The sequence below is a fragment of the Mustelus asterias genome, chromosome 19 (genome assembly GCF_964213995.1).
Source record: "Mustelus asterias chromosome 19, sMusAst1.hap1.1, whole genome shotgun sequence".
Taxonomy (NCBI): Eukaryota; Metazoa; Chordata; class Chondrichthyes; order Carcharhiniformes; family Triakidae; genus Mustelus; species Mustelus asterias.
Window position 1 is genome coordinate 72,560,257 of NC_135819.1, and position 19,719 is coordinate 72,579,975.

At 47.2% G+C, this 19,719-nt stretch overlaps 1 protein-coding gene across 7 annotated transcripts in view; it reads right to left on the bottom strand.

Annotated features, from left to right (window-relative positions):
- The window catches only part of LOC144508060 (uncharacterized), a 100,505-nt gene that overhangs the window by 24,635 nt on the left and 56,151 nt on the right, over nucleotides 1-19,719 (bottom strand). For 6 of the 7 annotated variants that reach the window (XM_078235832.1, XM_078235831.1, XM_078235833.1 and 3 more), the window contains 4 exons: nucleotides 16,839-17,897; nucleotides 9,478-10,648; nucleotides 6,865-7,333; nucleotides 2,478-2,574 (listed from right to left, as the gene is read on the bottom strand). In XM_078235832.1, coding sequence (XP_078091958.1) covers nucleotides 2,478-2,574; nucleotides 6,865-7,333; nucleotides 9,478-10,648; nucleotides 16,839-17,897 — 2,796 coding nt within the window. The remainder of the gene's footprint in view (nucleotides 1-2,477; nucleotides 2,575-6,864; nucleotides 7,334-9,477; nucleotides 10,649-16,838; nucleotides 17,898-19,719) is intronic. The other variant, XM_078235830.1, reaches the window with a different exon arrangement.

Sequence of the window (19,719 nt, forward strand, 5' to 3'; positions counted from 1 at the left end):
TCTACAAGATAGGTCTAGGACAAAGGGGTATAAATATCCCCTTGTAAGCTCAGGCAAACTGCAGTTTAATGATATTTCCAATCGCAGTGGTGCCATCTGGGGTGGACAGTTGGGAAGTAAGGGCAAGGAAGGGAGTGTTTTCTGACGATAGCCAGTTACTACTGAGGTAAGCAAGATAAGAAAGGAGTGGAACGGGGCTACTAGGTTGTGAAGGAAACTGACAGGGTAGACACCAAGAGGCTGTTTTCCCCGACTGAGGAATCGGGAACATGGGGGCTCATCAGGATGAGGAGTCGTCCACTGAATGAAGAAATTTCTCCTCATCTCAGTCCCAAGAGAGCTGTAAATCTTTGAAATTGTCTGCCTCAGATGGGTTGTGGATCCTCCGCCATTGAAGATATTCACGACCTGAAGTTGACAGATTTTCAAGGAATATGGGGAGCGGGGTGGGAAAGTGGAGTCCAGACCAGAGTTAGAACTAGAACCAGAGGGCACAACCTCAGGCTAAAGAGATGATCCTTTAAAACAGAGATGAGGAGGAATTTCTTCAGCCAGCGGGTGGTGAATCTGTGGAACTCTTTGCCACAGAAGGCTGTGGAGGCCAGGTCATTGAGTGTCTTTAAGACAGAGATAGATAGGTTCTTGATTGATAAGGGGATCGGGGTTATGGGGAAAAGGCAGGAGAATGGGGATGAGAAAAATATCAGCCATGATTGAATGGGCCGAGTGGCCTAATTCTGCTCCCATGTTTTATGGTCTTATGGAGTCGAGGTAGAGGATCAGCCATGATGTTGTTGGATGGTGGAGGACACTCAGGGAGCTGGATGGAGCACTCTTTGCTGCTATTCCCCACAGTTAGCCAGCAGTACACAATCTGGATTGTTCTCATTCAGCCTAATACAGAAAGAGTGATTCTTTATCCCTCAACAGTAAAAAAATCCTAAATTAGAGCACGAGCATCTGTCGATATCAGCAATCCGAGACACATGGAAATTCATGAGATTAACAACTTTCCAGGTGCTCTACAAAGGCTCTGGTGAAAAGTTTCGACAGCTTTGATTTAATGTGACCAGCGCTCTCGATTTCCCCTCCCTTCCCAGTGAGAAAGCACTGCTCAGTCCACAAAACGCCTGGGGAGCCACACGAAGAAGATCTGCATCCTTCAACAGGGTGCTTACTGTGGGACATCAAAATCTAGTAACTTTACAAAGACAGCGTTCCATCATGGTAAGCCGCTGCCACAGTTCTGCAGCATCTTTGAAATGTTTCAACACAAAACTCCCAAGTACAATTGCTGTGCTCTGTACTTGAGGTTCTGCTCAGGAAAACCCACCCAGCACAATGGCACGAAGGTGGCACAGTGGTTAGCACTGCTGCCTCACAACGCTAGGGTTCAATTCTGACCTCGGGTCACTGTGTGCGTATAGAGTTTGCACGTTCTCCCTATGTCTGTGTGGGTTTCCTCCCACAGTCTGAAGATGTACAGGATAGGTTGATTGGCCATGCTAAATTGCCCCTTAGTGTCAGGGGAATAGCAGGGTAAATACGTGGGTTACGGGGACAGGGCCTGGGTGGGATTGTTGTTGGTGCAGACTCGATGGGCCGAATGGCCTCCTGCTGCACTGTAGGGATTCTATGATTCTCTAAGGATCAGCGTTCCATGTTGGTAAGCCACTCCACTGCTGCAGTTCCATCTACAGCATCTTTTAAATGTTTCATTCCAAGTAAAATCACTGTACTTGGCACTTGAGGTTCTGTTCAGGAAAACCCATTAATTCTCTGAGGATCTCCTAAATCATATTGGCAAGTTACAGTAAGTGTCTTTATTTGCAGACTAGTTACCATGCCCAACTCGATCCGTTGATGACTGCACGCAGTGAACACGTAATCGAAGGGGAAATCGTGGGTGTCATAGTCGCTATGTGGCCTCACAGGGGCACTAAAAATAACCAGTTCAGCTGCTTTTGATCCCTCATTCATGGGACAGATGTAGCACTGTGTTCATTCCCCCCTGAGGTGCATCAACGTATTTCGGAAAGAGTTTTAACAATAATTTAATAAGTAATTCACAAATTATAGCCAGTGGAAGATAGAAACCCCACAGGTTAGGATGGCATTTCTTGTTGTTTTAAAGGTAAGTGTTGTGTTGCTAAACTTCCCCCATGCGTGTGTGACTGACGATTTTCCACACGTGAATTTTAATAGCATGGCTATACCAGGAGCATGCAGCCAGGCTATTTATTCTACAATCTATTCCTTTGATGTTTTTTGTGCAAATAGCAAGGAATAAAATTATTAACATCCAGAAAATAATTTGGACTATTTTCTTCAACATGAACCTCAATTTTTGCAACATATTAATCAAGTGAATTGTATACAACACTGACACTCAAATAGTTAAACCTAATATTCATAATGTCAACCTCACAACCACGTGCAAGTATGCAGCAACCTTCAGAACAGTAGCAATCCCAAACCTGATGGTGGAGTTAATCTCTGATACAAATTGGATTCTTGGCTCTCTTGCTCCAATCCAACAGCACGCAAGTCATTTGTGGATTCCTGTTCACAGTCCTGTTCGTACAACAAAATATAATTTAAAACAATTAACCACTACCCAGCATTAACATATTATTTCACATTTTAATCCCTTACGCCATAACGACAGTCATTAAACTCATAAAGACAGTGGGCGGGATTTTATGGGCTCACTCGGGTGAGGCCATAAATGCCCACCCGAGGTCAATGGAGATTTCCGTTGTCGAACCCTCACCCTCTCCGATTCTGTGGCAGGCGAGGTGGTAGATTTCCGGCCTTTATTGCAAACAAGCTTCAATTTGAAATTATATTTGTGTACAAATAAATAATTCTACTCTATCTTTCCTTCCTTTTTGCAATCTACTTTTTTACATTAATCCTAAAAGGGTTAATACTTTGGGCTACTACCCTCATGTTAGTACTTTATAAAGATATGGAGCCTGATGCTGTCTCCCACAATATCCCCATCTCAAAAGGTTCCAGCTCAGTTCATAACCTCCACTAGTTTTACTATGGCTTACAACTGTTCATCGTCACCTTGCTGCGAAGTCCAGGAGGCCAAACGCTGATGAGAGACTGGGCCTGTAACCTTGCCCAGGCCTCTGAGAACCCCTGCGTTGCTCCAACGGTGGCCTTCTGTTTTCAGCATGCCACCATCCACAGGCCCTAGCTCTGAATAGGCCCTATTCATCAATACGCCCGAGCTCTGAAGCTCCCTCTCTAAATCTCGCTACCTCTCTAGTTCTCTTTCCTCTGCTCCTTAAAACCCAACCTACCCAATCAACAAGTGCGCGGAGAGATTAGTTTGCTCTTCAGTTGGGCTGGCAACTGAAAAAAAAAGGATGTTAGAGGGATGGAATGGTGCAATCAGTGACATGTCGAAACATCTTTGGAAAGGGACTAAAGGAATTAGCTGCCTAAGAGAAGGAAGTGGCCAATGCTTCCTTCCAAACAACTTACATTCAGTCATTCACTCCAAAACCTGACAGCTACTGTCACATCCTTATGGGGTCAGCAATATAATATCTGCTCTCAGGCAGGTTGTATGACCAAAAGGGTTGTTGCTGATTAATCTCCTCTGTTTTAGGAAGTTTTTTTCTAAAAGTGAGGAATTCCGTAAAGTCCCCATCAACAAGAGCAGGACAGGGCTGGGAATCCAGAGGTGGGAATTATGCAGCGAGTAACCTACCTCTTGACTGCCCAAAGCCTGTCCACCATCTTACAAGACACAAGTCAGGAGTGTAATGGAATACTCTCCATTTGCCTGGATGGGAGCAGCTCCAACAACACTCAAGAAGCTCGATACCATCCAGGATAAAGCAGCCCGCTTGATTGGCGTCGCATCCACTACCATCAACATTCACTCCCTCCACCACTGACACATGGTGGCAGCCGTATGTACCATCTACAAGATGCACGGCGGGAACTCACCAAGGCATCTTTGACATCACTTTCTGAACCCACGATCTCTAACACCTCGAAGGACTCCAGAACAGCTTCTTCCCTGCTGCCATCAGACCTCTGAATGGACCTACTTCACATTAAGTTGATCTTTCTCTACACCCTAGCTATGACTGTAACATTACATTCTGCACTCTCTCCTTTCCTTATGTACAGTAAGCTTTGTCTGTATAGCGCGCAAGAAACAACACTTTTCACTGCATACTAATACATGTGACAATAATAAATCAAATCAAATCAAATCGACAAGGACAACAGACGCATGGGAACATCAGCACCTGCAAGTTCCCCTCCAAGTCACTCACCATCCTGATTTAGAACTATATCCCCATTCCTTCATTGTCAATATGCAAGAAACTCCTTCACTAACAGCACTGTGGATGTACCTACAACCATGTGGACTGCAGTGGTTCAAGAAGGCAGTCGACTACCACCTTCTTAAAGGAAATTAGGGATGGGCCCAGGCAGCGATGTTCACATCCCAAGAATAAATTTCTTTAAAATAAGACAGCAGTATCCTCCATCTTGGGTAACTGGCTGAAAACCAAAGCTTATTTGAGATTTACAATGCGCACTGTGGTGAGTTTTAGCTGCATCTTAACATGCAAAGCCCAAGGATTGATTATGAAGGGAAGCATTGTGGTTAAAGATGCTGAACTACTGCAGTGTTGAGATAGAATTACAATGTGTTGACTTTAGGTCTAACCCTATCAACCGCTGCTGGTTGTGAAGCTATCACTGATGCTAGGCTATTTCTCCGACTGGCCTATCCGCAAAAATATGATGGCAATTCCTTAGAAGCTCTAACTGAAACAAAATGCCTGCATCCTTGATAATCCCATTACATCAATCGCCAGTCCAGAAAACTATCCACAGTCAGTGATTGCTTTACTGCAAAAGGTTATGGTAAGGTGGACTCAATTGAAAATACGGAAACTGCGGTTTAAAGTCCAGAACCAGGGGTCACAGTCTGAGGATTCGGGGTAGACCATTTAGGACGGAGGTGAGGAGACATTTCTTCACCCAAAGAGTGGTGAGCCTGTGGAATTCATTACCACAGGAAGTAGTTGATGCCAAAACATTGAATGTATTCAAGAGGCGGCTGGATATAGCACTTGGGGCAAATGGGATCAAAGGTTATGGGGAGAAAGCAGGATTAGGCTATTGAGTTGGACGATCAGCCATGATCGTGATGAATGGTGGATCAGGCTCGAAGGGCCAAATGGCCTCCTCCTGCTCCTATCTTCTGTGTTTCTACGTTTACAGAGCCGGTGAGCGGTGTATTTATCGTATTATTCTAGAGAACGAGAGCAAAGTTTTATCGCACCATTTACCTGTTTGATTTAAATAAAACCATCTATTGGTGCAGAGCCCGAGACTGGACTGAGGTGATGAGAGAAAATGCTCAGTTTGTTTGTTAATAGAGGAGAATCATAAGGTCACATTTAATAACATAAATGAGGAAAATAAGTGAATTACGGAGTCTCAGGATAGTTAAACCAGATATTAGGGAGAAACGGGTAGACTCAGGAACACTGAGGACAGACACTAGATCGAGTTAAAAGGACTGGATGGTGACGCTGGACCCAAGATAATATTTAGTATAAGAATCTGAAAAACAAGATACTCAGCTTTTGTGTTTTTCCTCCATTCAAACAAGATGGCCTAGTGGTATTATTGTTAGACTATTAATCCAGAAACTCAGCTAATGTTCTGGGGACTCGGGTTCAAATCCCGCCACGGCAGCTGGTGGAATTCAGTAAAAACAATCTGGAATTAAGAATCTACTGATGAAACCATTGCCGACTGTCAAAAAAACCCATCTGGTTCACTTTAGGGAAGAACATCTGTCGTCCTTACCCGGTCTGGCCTACATGTGACTCCAGAGCCACAGCAATATAGAAACATAGAAACATAGAAAAACTACAGCACAAACAGGCCCTTCGGCCCACAAGTTGTGCCGAACACATCCCTACCTTCTAGACCTACCTATAACCCTCCATCCTATTAAGCTCCATGTACTCATCCAGGAGTCTCTTAAAAGACCCTATTGAGTTCGCCTCCACCACCACTGACGGCAGCCGATTCCACTCGCCCACCACCCTGTGTGAAAAACTTACCCCTAACATCTCCCCTGTATCTACCCCCCAGCACCTTAAACCTGTGTCCTCTCGTAGCAGACATTTCCACCCTGGGAAAAAGCCTCTGAGAGTCCACCCGATCTATGCCTCTCAACATCTTATATACCTCTATTAAGTCTCCTCTCATCCTTCGTCTCTCCAAGGAGAAAAGACCGAGCTTCCTCAGCCTATCCTCATAAGGCATGCCACTCAATCCAGGCAACATCCTTGTAAATCTCCTCTGCATCCTTTCAATCTTTTCCACATCCTTCCTATAGTGAGGCACCCAGAACTGAGCACAGTGCTCCAAGTGGGGTCTGACGAGGGTCTTGTATAGCTGCATCATTATCCCCGGACTCCTGAACTCAATCCCTCGATTGATAAAGGCCAGCACACCATACGCCTTCTTAACCACCTCCTCCACCTGCGGGGCCGATTTCAGAGTCCTATGGACCCGGACCCAAAGTTCCTTCTGATCCTCTACAGTACTAAGAGTCTTTCCCTTTATATTGTACTCCTTCAATATGGTTGACTCTCAACTACCCTCTGAACAAGGACAACTAGGGATGGGCAATAAATACTGGCCAGCCAGCGACACCCATGTCCCATGAATGAGTAAAAAGAAATTATACAAAATAGTGTAATTTATTACAAAGCCCTCATTTCCAAATTATATTCAAAAAGAATATCTGTTAAAAGGTTAATAATAAAAGGTTAAATGTGTGCCAACAGCAGTAGCACTTACCTCCCCAGCAAAGGTGTGTGCAACATGTGCAAGTCCACTTTGTGCTTTTGAACCCTGTGTATTATCAAGATTGATACCGCCCTCACTGCCCTGGAGACAGTCTTCCTCAGGCTGAGAACTGGCATTAGGGAGCGCTTCTCTGTAAAATAGCGCATCGCCGTCACAAGAAGTGATAAGGTTAGATTTCTTCTCAATCCTCTTGATCACGGATGAAACGATAACTCCTGTCGTTCGTTGCTTTTCCGAAGCCGCCGAATCAGAACCGCTTTCACTAAAAGCGGGTTCTCCAACTCCAGCCGATTCTTCGTGCGAATCTCCGGCCGCAGGTTCGGGCGTCTCACAGCGTTCCTGCACCTGCCTCAGTGAGGTCTGCAGCATCAAACTAGACTTGGTGTAAAAAAGCCCAATCCACATGTGAAGAATGAGTTTCACTTCCTTCATGGTCTCTTGGATAGTCGGATCCCAAGGCCTAGGAAAAAAAAGGTGTAACAGGGAGGGAAGGGAAGGGGATAAAGGAGAGCACAATAATCAGACTTTTCTTTTGTAGAATCCTGCACAGCCAACCTCATAGATTTAAAAATATAAGTGCAACCTCATTCTCATTGGAGAAGCTAAAACCTATCCTGTTGAATAATGATGTGATGTGTTGGACATTGACTTTTGAGCTTTCTCCTTCCAATTTACTCTTCTCTATTAGGGATATTCGTTATCCAATTGGCAGCAATGTGGATGAGATGAGACACTCTGGCGATATGTTATGTCCTTCTCCCGTGATACGTTCAGTGGTGAGGAGCGCATTTAATTGGGCAGGAGGGCACTATGCCACCTGCCCCCCTCCAACCCGATTAATTCTGTGCCAGGACGGCTCATAGATGGCTTTCCCACCGCACTTCCAATTGGGGCCCTTAAGGGATAATTAATGCCCAATTATGGGTGTCTTCGGTCACTGATATTAATCTAGAGTAGGGTACAAAGGTCCCTCGTTCAAAAGCACTCAGTGCCTAATCGAAGGACCTAGTATGAGGAAAGGAGGGGACCCTGATGAAAGCCACCATCTGCCCTTGCTGCTAACCCACACCCTCCACACTGTTCCTCCATGATCCCCTTCCCCGCGAAGGCCCTTCTGGTCATCACTTACCTCTGGCCTGGGTCAGTCTGCGATCCAGATCCTGCTGCTGTGCAATAACACTGCTGCTTTTTGATTGGATATCAGATCTCGGTGGGCAGGACTTCCTGTTCACAGGGTCTTAATCCTGTGGAAGGTCTATTGGTGACTCCTCAACTGCTTCACTGGCACATATTACTGGTCAGCCTTCCTGAAGGAGACAGAGATTCCCACTGCCTCCACAAAATTCCCCCCTTAGCATCTTTAGCAAACATTTGCTCATTAGGTAAAGACCATCAACTTATGAATCAACTGCTGCCTTGGTTGTTTGAAGCATTCACAAAACTAGTGACATGTCCCTTGATAATGGAAAGGAGAATTGGGGCAGAATGGTACATGAAGAATAGGCCATTCAGCCCCTCAAGCCACATGCACCATTCAATCAGATCATGGCTGACTTTCATTTTGACTGTTGAGAGCCATCTTGATTTCTTAATCCCTTATCCTTTGCCCAGCCAAAATCTATCCACTTTCTTTAAATTCACTCTCAACTTCAAAAGCATTTTGGGGGATGTGTTCCAGGTTTTCACTACCCTCTGTGCGAAGATATGTTAGCTGACAACATCCTGGAGAAACCGAGCTCTAACTTCGCAGTTTGGACAGTGACCTCTCCTTCCCCAACTTTGGATTCTCTTTAGACTCGTGCACTAAATTTCACTTCCTCCTCCTTCATCACAAATAAATCGCCAAAATCAGGTGGAGTGAATTTATGAGGCTGCACTATCCCCTCCTGGTGGGAGCCCACATCAGAATTTGGGGCACTCATTTCACACCACCTTTCATCATGGACAAAAATGCTAAATTTTCCAATATGCACTTCCTTGGGGAAGTGATAACCTAGTGATATGATTGCTAGACTATTAATCCAGAAACTCAGCTAATGTTCTGGGGACCTGGGTTCAAATCCCAACGCGGCAGCTGGTGGAATCTGAATTCAATAAAAAATATCTGGAATTTAGAAGTCTTACCGGGGGAGGTAGTGGAAGCAGATACGATAGTGACTTTTAAGGAGAATATTGACAAATACATGAATAGGATGGGAATAGAGGGATACGGTCCCCGGAAGGGTAGGGGGGTTTTAGTTCAGTCGGGCAGCCTGGTCGGTGCAGGCTTGGAGGGCCGAAGGGCCTGTTCCTGTGCTGTAACTTTCTTTGTTCTTTCACGCAAGGTTGTGCCTTTCCTCCTAATCGGCAATTCGGCCATGCCACGCAAATATTTTTCACATACAAGTTGAAGGCTACTTCACGTACAAATCTACAATGTCGATTTGAACATGTAACAGCATCCCCAAACAGCTGGAGTACGCCAGGAAATAGATATGGAGAAATGAAAATGTTTGAAGATCTTTTTCCGTTAAAGACAGAAATACACTCCTGCACAACAAAAAAAAAATCACCGAAACCGCTTTTGCATCACTTCCTCATTCCGAAAGCTTCAAAACTACTTACCCATGAAGAGCCCGATTCACAGATTTTTCCAGTGAATCATTCGTATACTTGCTGTCCCACTGGAACAAGTATGGTCCTTTCCATTCGAATGTCACCTTCACAGTGTCCTTTTCCTCATGTACGCTGCGAGAATGTTGGAACTCTTCATCAAACCTGCTCTGCGCTGAATCAGCAAAAGTGTAATCAGCTATCTGGCCATATTTTGCCAGTGCACCATTATTCTTCTGTGGATTCGGTGAAGAATTTGTAACATTTTCCCAACAAGTGTCTTCACGCCTGAAAGGTAGCACTCTCCCAACTAACGTTCTTTCCTCATAACCTCGTTCCTCGTCTTTGGAGCCAACCTCGGACTGCGACAATGAAGTATGCGTCGTGTTCTGCGAGTCCGCCGCTGCGGAGAATCTTTTCCCGCTCTCTGTGTGCAGCGACGTGTTCTGACACACCACAAGCTCCTTCTCGGGTGGCACAGGGTTAGCAACGGCTAAAGACAAGGACTCCCTCTCCCTCGGTGGCCGGGAATACGAATGGTCTCCCAGGGGGTGAGAAATCCGAGAAGCAGCTGATGACCGACGCGACAGCTCCTTCCCCACACGGGCCTGAGAACTGTGTACCTGCGAGGTTGCGCGGCTGGAGAAGGCCGGGGCTACACCAGGAGGACATTCCAAACCCGGGGATGCAGCAGAATGGGACGGCTGATTTTCAGAGAATCTTCCACTGGCGTCTTGATGGCTTTCTGCCAAAAATGGCGTGATATTTTGTACCCTTAATTCTGCGTTAGGCAAACAATCACTGTCAAGCAAGTTGGGACAATGACTCAATTGCCTGTTGCTGCCAGCAGACTCGGCCGTGTCGGGAGCACACATCTCAGATGCAGGTTGCAACGTCAAGATGCATTGCCGTTTAGATTTCAGTACCGCTGTAATCGCTGCATTAATTGCAAGATCAGCGAGAATATTTAGTGCGTCCGTTTCTCCCTCATTGGTATCAACACCTTCCTGCAGAGCCTGGCTTGCCACCTCTGGAGTTGTCTTTCCACACAGCGTGGTTGCCCCGTCTCCCAAGGGCAGAGGCTGCAGGGAGGCAGGTTCATTTTCAGAGACTTTTTCCACAATGTTCCAGGTACACACACCGTACCGCGAAACCTGCTCTGTGTTCACTCCTGTAACACAAACTGACAGATTCACCAAGTCAGTCGCAATAGGATAACTGGGTTACAGCCTATATACTAAGCGACAGAGTCATGCAACCGAGAGGAGGAACGCAATCAGTTCTTATTTGATCAGGCAGGTATATAAAACATATGGAGGTCTATCACCATGCATAGCCTAAGTTTCCAAGCGGGCTTTAAAAAGGCCTGTCACTTTAAAACAACCACAAATCATTGATTTGTCTCATATCACCTGCCTATCTGGCTGCTGGTTGTTGAGTCCTCTTCGAAAGACATCGAGGGCCTGATTTTACCATTGCGTCGTGCCCGTTTTCGGGCCCGAAAACTTGGTAAAGTCGGGCGCGAGGCAATTAGCGCGATCCGTGCCCGCACAGATGCCCGCTTTAGCAAGGCCCGAAAATGGCCACGATCCTAACCATGCCTGAAATGGGCGCAATGGCGATTTAAACGCATTTGCATGCATTTAAATTGAATTAATGGGTTGCCCGCCCAACTTTACCGGCACTTCCCCCTTTACAATCCAGTTCACCCGTCCAGATTCAACGCGAAACAGACCTGCTCGGCAAAGGTCTGTTTCGGGCGCTCCAGCTTCTGAAGAGGTGAGTTCAGAGCTTCCAACGGCTCTCTGACTCATAGAAACCCTACAGTACAGAAAGAGGCCATTCTGCCCATCGAGTCTGCACCGACCACAATCCCACCCAGGCCCGACCCCCATATCCCCTACAGATTTACCCACTAATCCCTCTAACCTACGCATCTCAGGACACTAAGGGGCAGTTTTCTTTTAGCATGGCCAATCAACATAACCCGCACATCTTTGGACTCAGATCGCTGGTGGGGAGGAGGGGGAGGGAGGGGGAGTGAGGCGGGCCAGATCATTCTCTGGCGAGGGTGGGGGGGGGGGGGGGGGGGTGGGGGGGAGGGAGGCCAGATCATTCTCTGGCGGGGGGAGGGAGGAGAGTCAGATGTATCTCTGGTGGAGGGGGCAGGGGGGCATCTGCTGCCACTCTGCGGGTGATCGGTTGGGGGGGGAAAGGGGGGCAGAGGGTCGCGATCGGTCTGGGTAGTGGGGGGGTTGGGTGGATAAGGATAAGGGGGGCAATTATGTTGTGGGGGTGGGGCGAGATCTGTGGGGGCCATCGCTCCCGGTCTACTTTATCCGCTTTCTGTGGCCGGGGAGTGATGTGATAGGCGAGCGTTTTTCAATGTTTTTTTCCACCGTGCATGCGCAGTTCAGAGCTCCGATCCTTGCTGCGGCGTTTCAGGTGCAATAAGCCCCGCCCACAGCGCGATTCAGACTCACGATTCTTTTTCCAGGCTAAGTGCATATGGGGGCGCCTTGGAACAGATTTCCAACTTGGATCTGAATCGCACCCAGATTCAGCACTCAGAATCAAAATGGTAAAATCGGGCCCTGAGGTCCTTGAAAACTAAAGAGAACCACCCTCTTCATTTGCTTCATTGCGCTTTAGTTGTACAAAGCCCTGGTCAGACCACACCTGGGGAGCAGCTCCACACACCTCAGGACAGTTACATTCGCCTGGGAGGGAAGTTCCAACATAGACTTACCAGAATTACACCAGGGCTCCCAAAAGGTTAAATTATAAGGAGCAATAACATCCACTCAGGCTATATGCCCTGAATTTGAGAAATTTTAAGGGGTGATTTGATCAAAGCATTCAAGATACTAAAAAGGGGACCAATAGAAAAGATGGAGAGAAACTATTTCTGTGGGGTGGCGGGGGGGGGGGTGGTTCTTGGATTTTGGGGGGGGCATAGTCTAAAAAATAGAGCCAGGCCTTTCAGGAATGAAACAAAGAAACAATTCTACATACAAAGCGTGATTGAAGTAAGAGGCACTCTTTCACAAATGACAATTCACACTGGATTGACTGTTAAGGGCAATTGAGGGACATGTGACAAAGTCAGATATTAGGACAAAAACAAAATACTGCAGATGCTGGAATCTGAAACAAAAACAGAAAATGCTCTGACGATGGGTCATCCAGACTCGAAATGTGGCAGATATTTGGAGTTTGGTTGCAGATCACCCACCATCTCACAAAATGGCAAAACAGGCTTCAGGGGCTAAAGGGGCCTACTCTTGTTCCTATTTTTAATACGCACACTGCTAAGATTTTATAAGGTGGCCAGGCTAGAGTACTTTCACAATCCAAACGCTCTTGCAGCATTGTCAGTTTAGACAGACAAGCCATGAATAATGGGATGATGGAAATGAGTTTACCTTATCCACTGTCATCATCCCTCTCCCTGGCGACTGTTTGAGGCGGAACCAGACTGTAACTTTGGTGTCATATTTGTCTCTGAGTGACATGAACTACATATCACTACAATTATCTAATTGCACCTCCATAACGTCATCTGACTCCATCCTGCCTCAGCTCAACTGCGATGAAACCTTCATCCCTACCTTTAGATTTGACCATTCCAGTCTCCAAGTCTCCCGAAACTTAATCATCCCAAACTCTGCCGACCATTTTGCAACTCACACCAAATGCTGTTTTGCCCATCACCGGTGTGCTTGTTGACCTCCTGGTTAAGCAATGCCTAGAGTTTAAAATTCTCACCTCTGTTTGTGAAACCCTCTGCCCTCCCTATTTCGGTAATCTTCTCCAGCTCTACAATCTTCTGAGGAACTGTATTCCTCTCATTCTGGTCTCTTGAGGATCATCAATTTTAAACACTTCACCACTGGGGGGCCGGGACTTCAGCAGTCATGGCCCTAAAAGCCTTTCTATCCCGCTTTCCTCCTTTAAGATGATCTTGAAAACATACTTCTGTACCAAGCTTCTATTCACCTGCCCCACCAGCCCTTTACGTAGCTAGGGGTGAAAATTTGTCTCATAATGCTCTGGTGAAGCACCTCGGAATGTTTAGATGCATTAAAGGTGCGACATTAAAGGTGCATTAAAGGTTCTCCTTGGCAAAATGATTGCAATGCTCTCAAAACTATCGAACCCCGACTGGCACTCACACTGGGCCTGATTTTACCATTTTCATTCTAAGTGTTGAATCTGGGCGTAATGCCGATCAGACTTAGAAATCTGCTCTCAGGCGCCCCCATACGCACTCTGCCTGAAAAAAAATCGCGGGTCCCATTCACACTGTGGGCGGGGCTTAGCACACCCGAAACGATTGGAGCTCTGAACTGCGCATGCGCAGATAGAAATAAATTTGAAAAAGGCCCGTGTCAGATTGCTCCCGGGCCGCAGAAAGCGGAGAAAGCGTCCCGGGAGCGAAAAGCGGGAGCGATGGTTCCCCCACAGACATCACTTTCCCCCTTATCCACCCCCCCCCCACCCTCTCGCTACCCAGACCGATCAGGACCCCCTGCCTGCCCCCTCCCTCCACTCATCGCTCGCAGAGTGGCAGCGGACCCTCTGCCCCCCCTTCACCCCACACCAGAGATCCATCTGCCCCCCCTCCCACCAGTGAGCGATCGGGCCTCCCCCCCACCCCCAGCAGAGATACATCTTACCCGCCTCCCTCAGAGAATGGTCTGGCCTCACTCCCCCCGCCCCCTCAGAGAACGATCTGGCCTCACTCACCCCTTACCCCCCCCCCCCCCCAGAGAACGGTCTGTTCTCACCCCCCCCCCCCCCCGCCACCCAGAGAACGATCTGGCCTCACTCCCCCCCCCCAACCCCAGCGAACGACCTGGCCTCGCTCCCCCCTCCCCCTCCAACCACCCCCCCACCCCCAAGAGAACGACCTGGCCTCACTACCCGCTCCCCCCAGAGGAACATCCGACCCGTTTCCTCCTCCCTCCCCACCAGACAACGATCGGCCCTCCCCCCCACCACCATACAACGATCTGGCCTCACTCCCCTCCCTCGCCCCCCCCCCCCCCCCCCCCCAAAACCAGAGAATGATCTGACCCGCCTCCCTCCTCCCCCCTACCACCGATCTGAGTCAGAGAGCCGCTGGAACCTCTGAACTCACCTCTTCAGCAGCTGGAGCGCCCGATTCAGACTTTTATTCAGCAGGTTCATTTCGGCGTGATTCCGGATCGGCGAACGCAGCGGTAAAGGGGAAAATGCTGATAAAGCTGGGCGGGCAGTTCATTAATTCAATTGAAATGCATGCAAATACATTTAAATCGCCTTTGCGCCTGTTTTGGGCGCAAAACGGATCGTGGCCATTCCTGGGTTTCGGTAAAGTGGCAATCTGCGCGGACACGGGTGTGGATCGCGTCAATGTACTCACACCCGACTTTACCACATTTTTGCGCCAGAAAATGGGCGCGACGCAATGGTAAAATAGGGCCCACTGTGTTTAGATTCTAAAAGTTGAGAACAAACTGGAAAGCAAAGGCAGGTGCTGTTATATTCCATTGATATTTTACATTCTTGAGTTAGAAAATAGAAACATAGAAAATAGGAGTAGACCATTCGGCCCTTCGAGCCTGCTACACCATTCATTATGATAATGGCTGATCATGCAACTCATAACGAGAGGGTTTGAGTACAGGAGCAGGGATGTCTTGCTGCAATTATATAGGGCCTTGGTGAGGCTATATCTGGAATATTGTGTGCAGTTTGGTCATCTTATCTGAGGAAGAATGTTCTTGCTATACAGGGAGTGCAGCAAAGGTTTACCAGACTGATTCCTGGGATGGCGAGACTGACGTATGAGGAGAGATTGAGCCGGTTAGGATTATATTCATTGGAGTTTAGGAGAATAAGGGGAGAATCTCATAGAGACCTACAGGATTAGACAGGGTAGATGCAGGAAGGATATTCCCAATGGCAGGGAGCTCCTGAGACCTTCTCCCCCCCCTCATATCCTTTGATCTCTTTCGCTGCAAGATCTAATTGCTTCTTGAAAACATTCCATGTTTTGGCCTAAACTGCTTTCTGTGGTAGAGAATTCCACAGGCTCACCACGCTCTGGGTGCAGAAATTTCTCCTAATCTCAGTCCTAAATGGTTTACCTGCTGACCCCTGGTTCTGGAGCTCCCCGCCATTGGGAATATCCTTCCTGCATCTACCCTGTCTAATCCTGTAGGTCTCTATGAGATTCTCCCCTCATTCTCCTAAACTCCAATGAATATAATCCTAACCGGCTCAATCTCTCCTCATACGTCAGTCTCGCCATCCCAGGAATCAGTCTGGTAAACCTTTGCTGCACTCCCTGTATAGCAAGAACATTCTTCCTCAGATAAGATGACCAAACTGCACACAATATTCCAGATATAGCCTCACCAAGGCCCTATATAATTGCAGCAGGACATCCCTGCTCCTGTACTCAAACCCTCTCGTTATGAAGGCCAACATACCATTTGCCTTCTTCACCAACTGCTGCACCTTCAGCGACTGGTGTACGATGGTGACAGGTCTCGTTGCACATTCTCTTCACTTAATTTACAGCCATTCAGATAATAATGTCTTCCTGGTTTTCCTCTCAGAATTTGCCCCTCGTCTTTTACGGGACTTTTGTGCCGATTTAAATTATTACAGCTGGGGATTAGGAACAGAGGAACACGCAAACGTAAGAGTAGGCCATTCGGCCCCTCGAGCATGCTCCGCCGTTTAAATAGATCACGGCTGATCTTCTACCTCAATGCCATCTTCCCGCACTATCCCCGTTGCCCTTAATTTCGTTGGTATCTAGAAATCTATTCAACTCTGCTTTGAATATGCTCAACGACTGAGGCTGGGGTAGAGAATTCCAAAGATTTACCACCGTCTATCTGAAGAAATTCTGCCTCATCCTAAATGGCCTGTCTCTTATTCTGAGACTGTGTCCCCTGGTTCTAGACTCTTTCCCCTCACCCCCCGCTGCCCAGCAGCCTGGAAACATCCTCCCTGCATCTATCCTGTCAGAACTCTGTATGCTCCAATGAGGTCAGATCTTATTCTTCTAAACTCTAGAGCATTCAGGCCCAATCTCCTCAATCTTTTCCTCTTGGGCACAGATATGCTGCATAATGTGATGATTTTGCATATTTATCAATAGATGTCTGTCCCTTGAAAAGGAAACACTTGCTTTTCTTCCTATAAACTTCATACATCTCTGAAGCTTTTTTAAAGCATTGCTCCAAATTAACTGTTTGTACACGGAAGTGGTTTCCCAAAAGTGTAACCCAGGAATAACTGTGTTATTCCAAGATATACCAATGCACCTGATGGCAAGGTGTGGCTAGAGAGCAGCAAGCTGAAATTCCCCTTACCGGCTTTAACATGTTGTCTGGACAACTTCTCTGGCCCGGTCTTCCCGGTGCCCCGGCAGTTGCCGACAGTTTTTCTTGCGACAGAGGTGCGTTTCAAACCGGTTCGAGGAGCCTCTCCAGCAGCTTTGGGTTTCTTCCTGTTCACCGCTGGTGGGGCAGGCGGTTCCGTGGAGACATCTTTACCCGACTGGGCCAGGGTCCTTTTGTTACCGCGGGCAGATTGTGACCTTGTGGAGTATCCCGGAGTGGCGGAGGTGGCACTGGCTGCCTCGCTGCTGGGTACATTACTATGAGCTGCGCCACTGGAGCTTTTGAGGGCTCCCACCACATCCGCTTTGGCATCCGGTTTGTTTGAAAGGCTGGCGGGCAAAGGTTTAGCTGCCTTCCTTTTCACTTTGCCGGAGCCTTTGCTCGCTGCCTGACCGGCAATCGGCTTGCTGATTGCGTTAGCTCTTCCTGCAGTCTTGCATTGTTCCCCATTTGTTTGACCCCTGGCGGCAGACGTACTCTTCATTCCACTTTGAGGAGGCGTACTCACCGCAGGCGGGCTCAGGGGCCCAGTATTTTTTCCTTCAAGCCTCCTGAACCGCGAAATCCTTTTGTGCTGTGGGGCCGCAGTGACAAGGGGCCTCTGTTCTGAAACACGAGAATGGCACAAGGCCTTATGCGTGGCACCAGAGCTCTGGCACAAGCTGAGAGAGTTCCTCCCAAGTTTCAAGACTGTTGATATGGGAAGTGTGTAGCTTGCAGGGTCAGCAAAGTAGTGAGAAAGTTGGGAGATTCTTGTTGCCTGGCAATCTCCAGGAATAGGTGGCTCTCCTTTGTCTGATAGAACACCAGCAGCATTTGGAGGGCTATTGTCTGTGGTGACACCTTTGGAACTCATGGAGTGCTGTGGAGTCATTTTGAAATATTCAACGAGGTAATTTTCAACCAATTTGTTTCGTGGGATTGCCCGAGCGCCAGCAGATTTTAGACCTTGTGTCACAGCGTAACTAATACCGGGAAGAAGGGGAGTTATCCTATTTTGAGGAAGTGTGCGGGGAACTCGATTCATTCCTATGTTGGCGAAGAAAAGCAACATTACACAAAAATACAGAAAACATAAAATTATTGACAATTATCATCAACGCTTAATAAATTCTGCATCCTTTTCAGGAGCCTATTAACATGAGGTGTTCAAATAACTCAAACTGACAAAAAAAATTAACAGTCCAATTAGGGGGGGGGGGGGCCTTGTGGTATCGCTAGAATATTAATCCAAAATCTCAGCTAATGTTCTGGGGACCCGGGTTCAAATCCCGCCATGGCAGATGGTAGAATTTGAATCCAATGAAAATAAATATCTGGAATTAAGAATCTACTGATTGTCGATTTGTCGGGAAAAACCCATCTGGTTCACTAATGTCCTTTAGTGAAGGAAATCTGCCAGCTTTATTTGGTCTGGCCTACATGTGACCCCAGAGCCACAGCAGTGTGGTTGACTCTCAACTGCCCTCGAGCAACTAGGGATGGGTATTGAATGCTGGCCAGCCAGCGATGCCCATGTCCCATGAATGAACATTTTTTAAAAATCTAACTTGTGTTTGTACAAACACACTGCTTTCTCCTCCCAAAATGCAAGACCAAAAGGTGAGAGAAGCACAGTTATATTAAGGTTAAAAGGACCCATTAAGGACCACAGTGGTAATGTGTGTGGGGAGCCGGAAGATGTAGGTGGGGTTCTAAATGAATACTTTGTTTTGCTGTTCGCGAGTGAGAAAGACAATGAGGGTATAAAAAACAGGGAGAAGGACTGTGATATAATTAAAGAAATTAACATAAACAGAGTGGAGGTTCTGAATAGTCTAACAGGCTAAAAAGTAGATAAATCTCCAGGACCGGATGAAATGTATCCCAGGCTGTTAAGTAAGGGAAGGAAGGGAATAGAAGAGGCACTGGCAATAATTTCCAATACCTCTCTGGCCACAGGAGAGGTGCTGGAGGACTGGAGGACAGCCAATGTGGTACCATTATTCAAGAAGGGAGGAAGGGTTAAAGCAGGAAACTCGCCAGTAAGTCTAGCCTCAGTCATGGGGAAACTATTGGAAGCAATTCTGAGAAACAGAATTAATCTGCATTTGGAGAGGCAGGGATTAATCAAGAACAGCCAGCGTGGCTTTATTTAGGGGAGGTCATGCCTGACCAACTTGATTGAATTTTTCGAATAGGTGACCAGGTGTGTAGGTGAGGCTAATGCATTTGACGTAGTCTTCTTGGACTTCAGCAAGGCTTTTTACAAGGAGCCACATAGGAGACTGATAGTGAAGGTAAGGGCCCATGCGTTCCAAGGAAATTTGGCAATTTGGATCAGAATTGGCTGAGTGGCAGGAAGCAGTGGGTGATGGTCGAGGGGTGTTTTTCAGACTGGAAGACTGTGTCCAGTGGGGTCCCACAGGGATCAGTTTTGGGGCCCTTGCGGTTTGTGGTTTATATAAATGATTTAGACATGAATGTAGGAGAGTTGATCAGTAAGTTTGTGAATTATACAAAAATTGGTAGGGTGGTAAATAGTGAGGAGGACAGCCTTAGATTACAGGAAAATATAGCCGGCTGGTCAGAAGGGCTGATCAGTGGCAAATGGAATTCAATCCGGATAAGTGTGAGGTGATGCACTTGGAGAGGACAAACAAGACAAGGGAATACATGATGAACAACAGGACCCTGAGAAGCACCGAGGATCAGAGGGACCTTGGTGTGCGTGTACACTGTTCCCTTAAGGTAGCAGGACAGGTGGATAAGGTGGTTAAGAAGATACACTTGCCTTTATTAGCCGAGGCATTGAGTTTAAGGGCAGGGAGGTTATGCTGGAACTATACAAAATGCTGGTTAGGCCACAGCT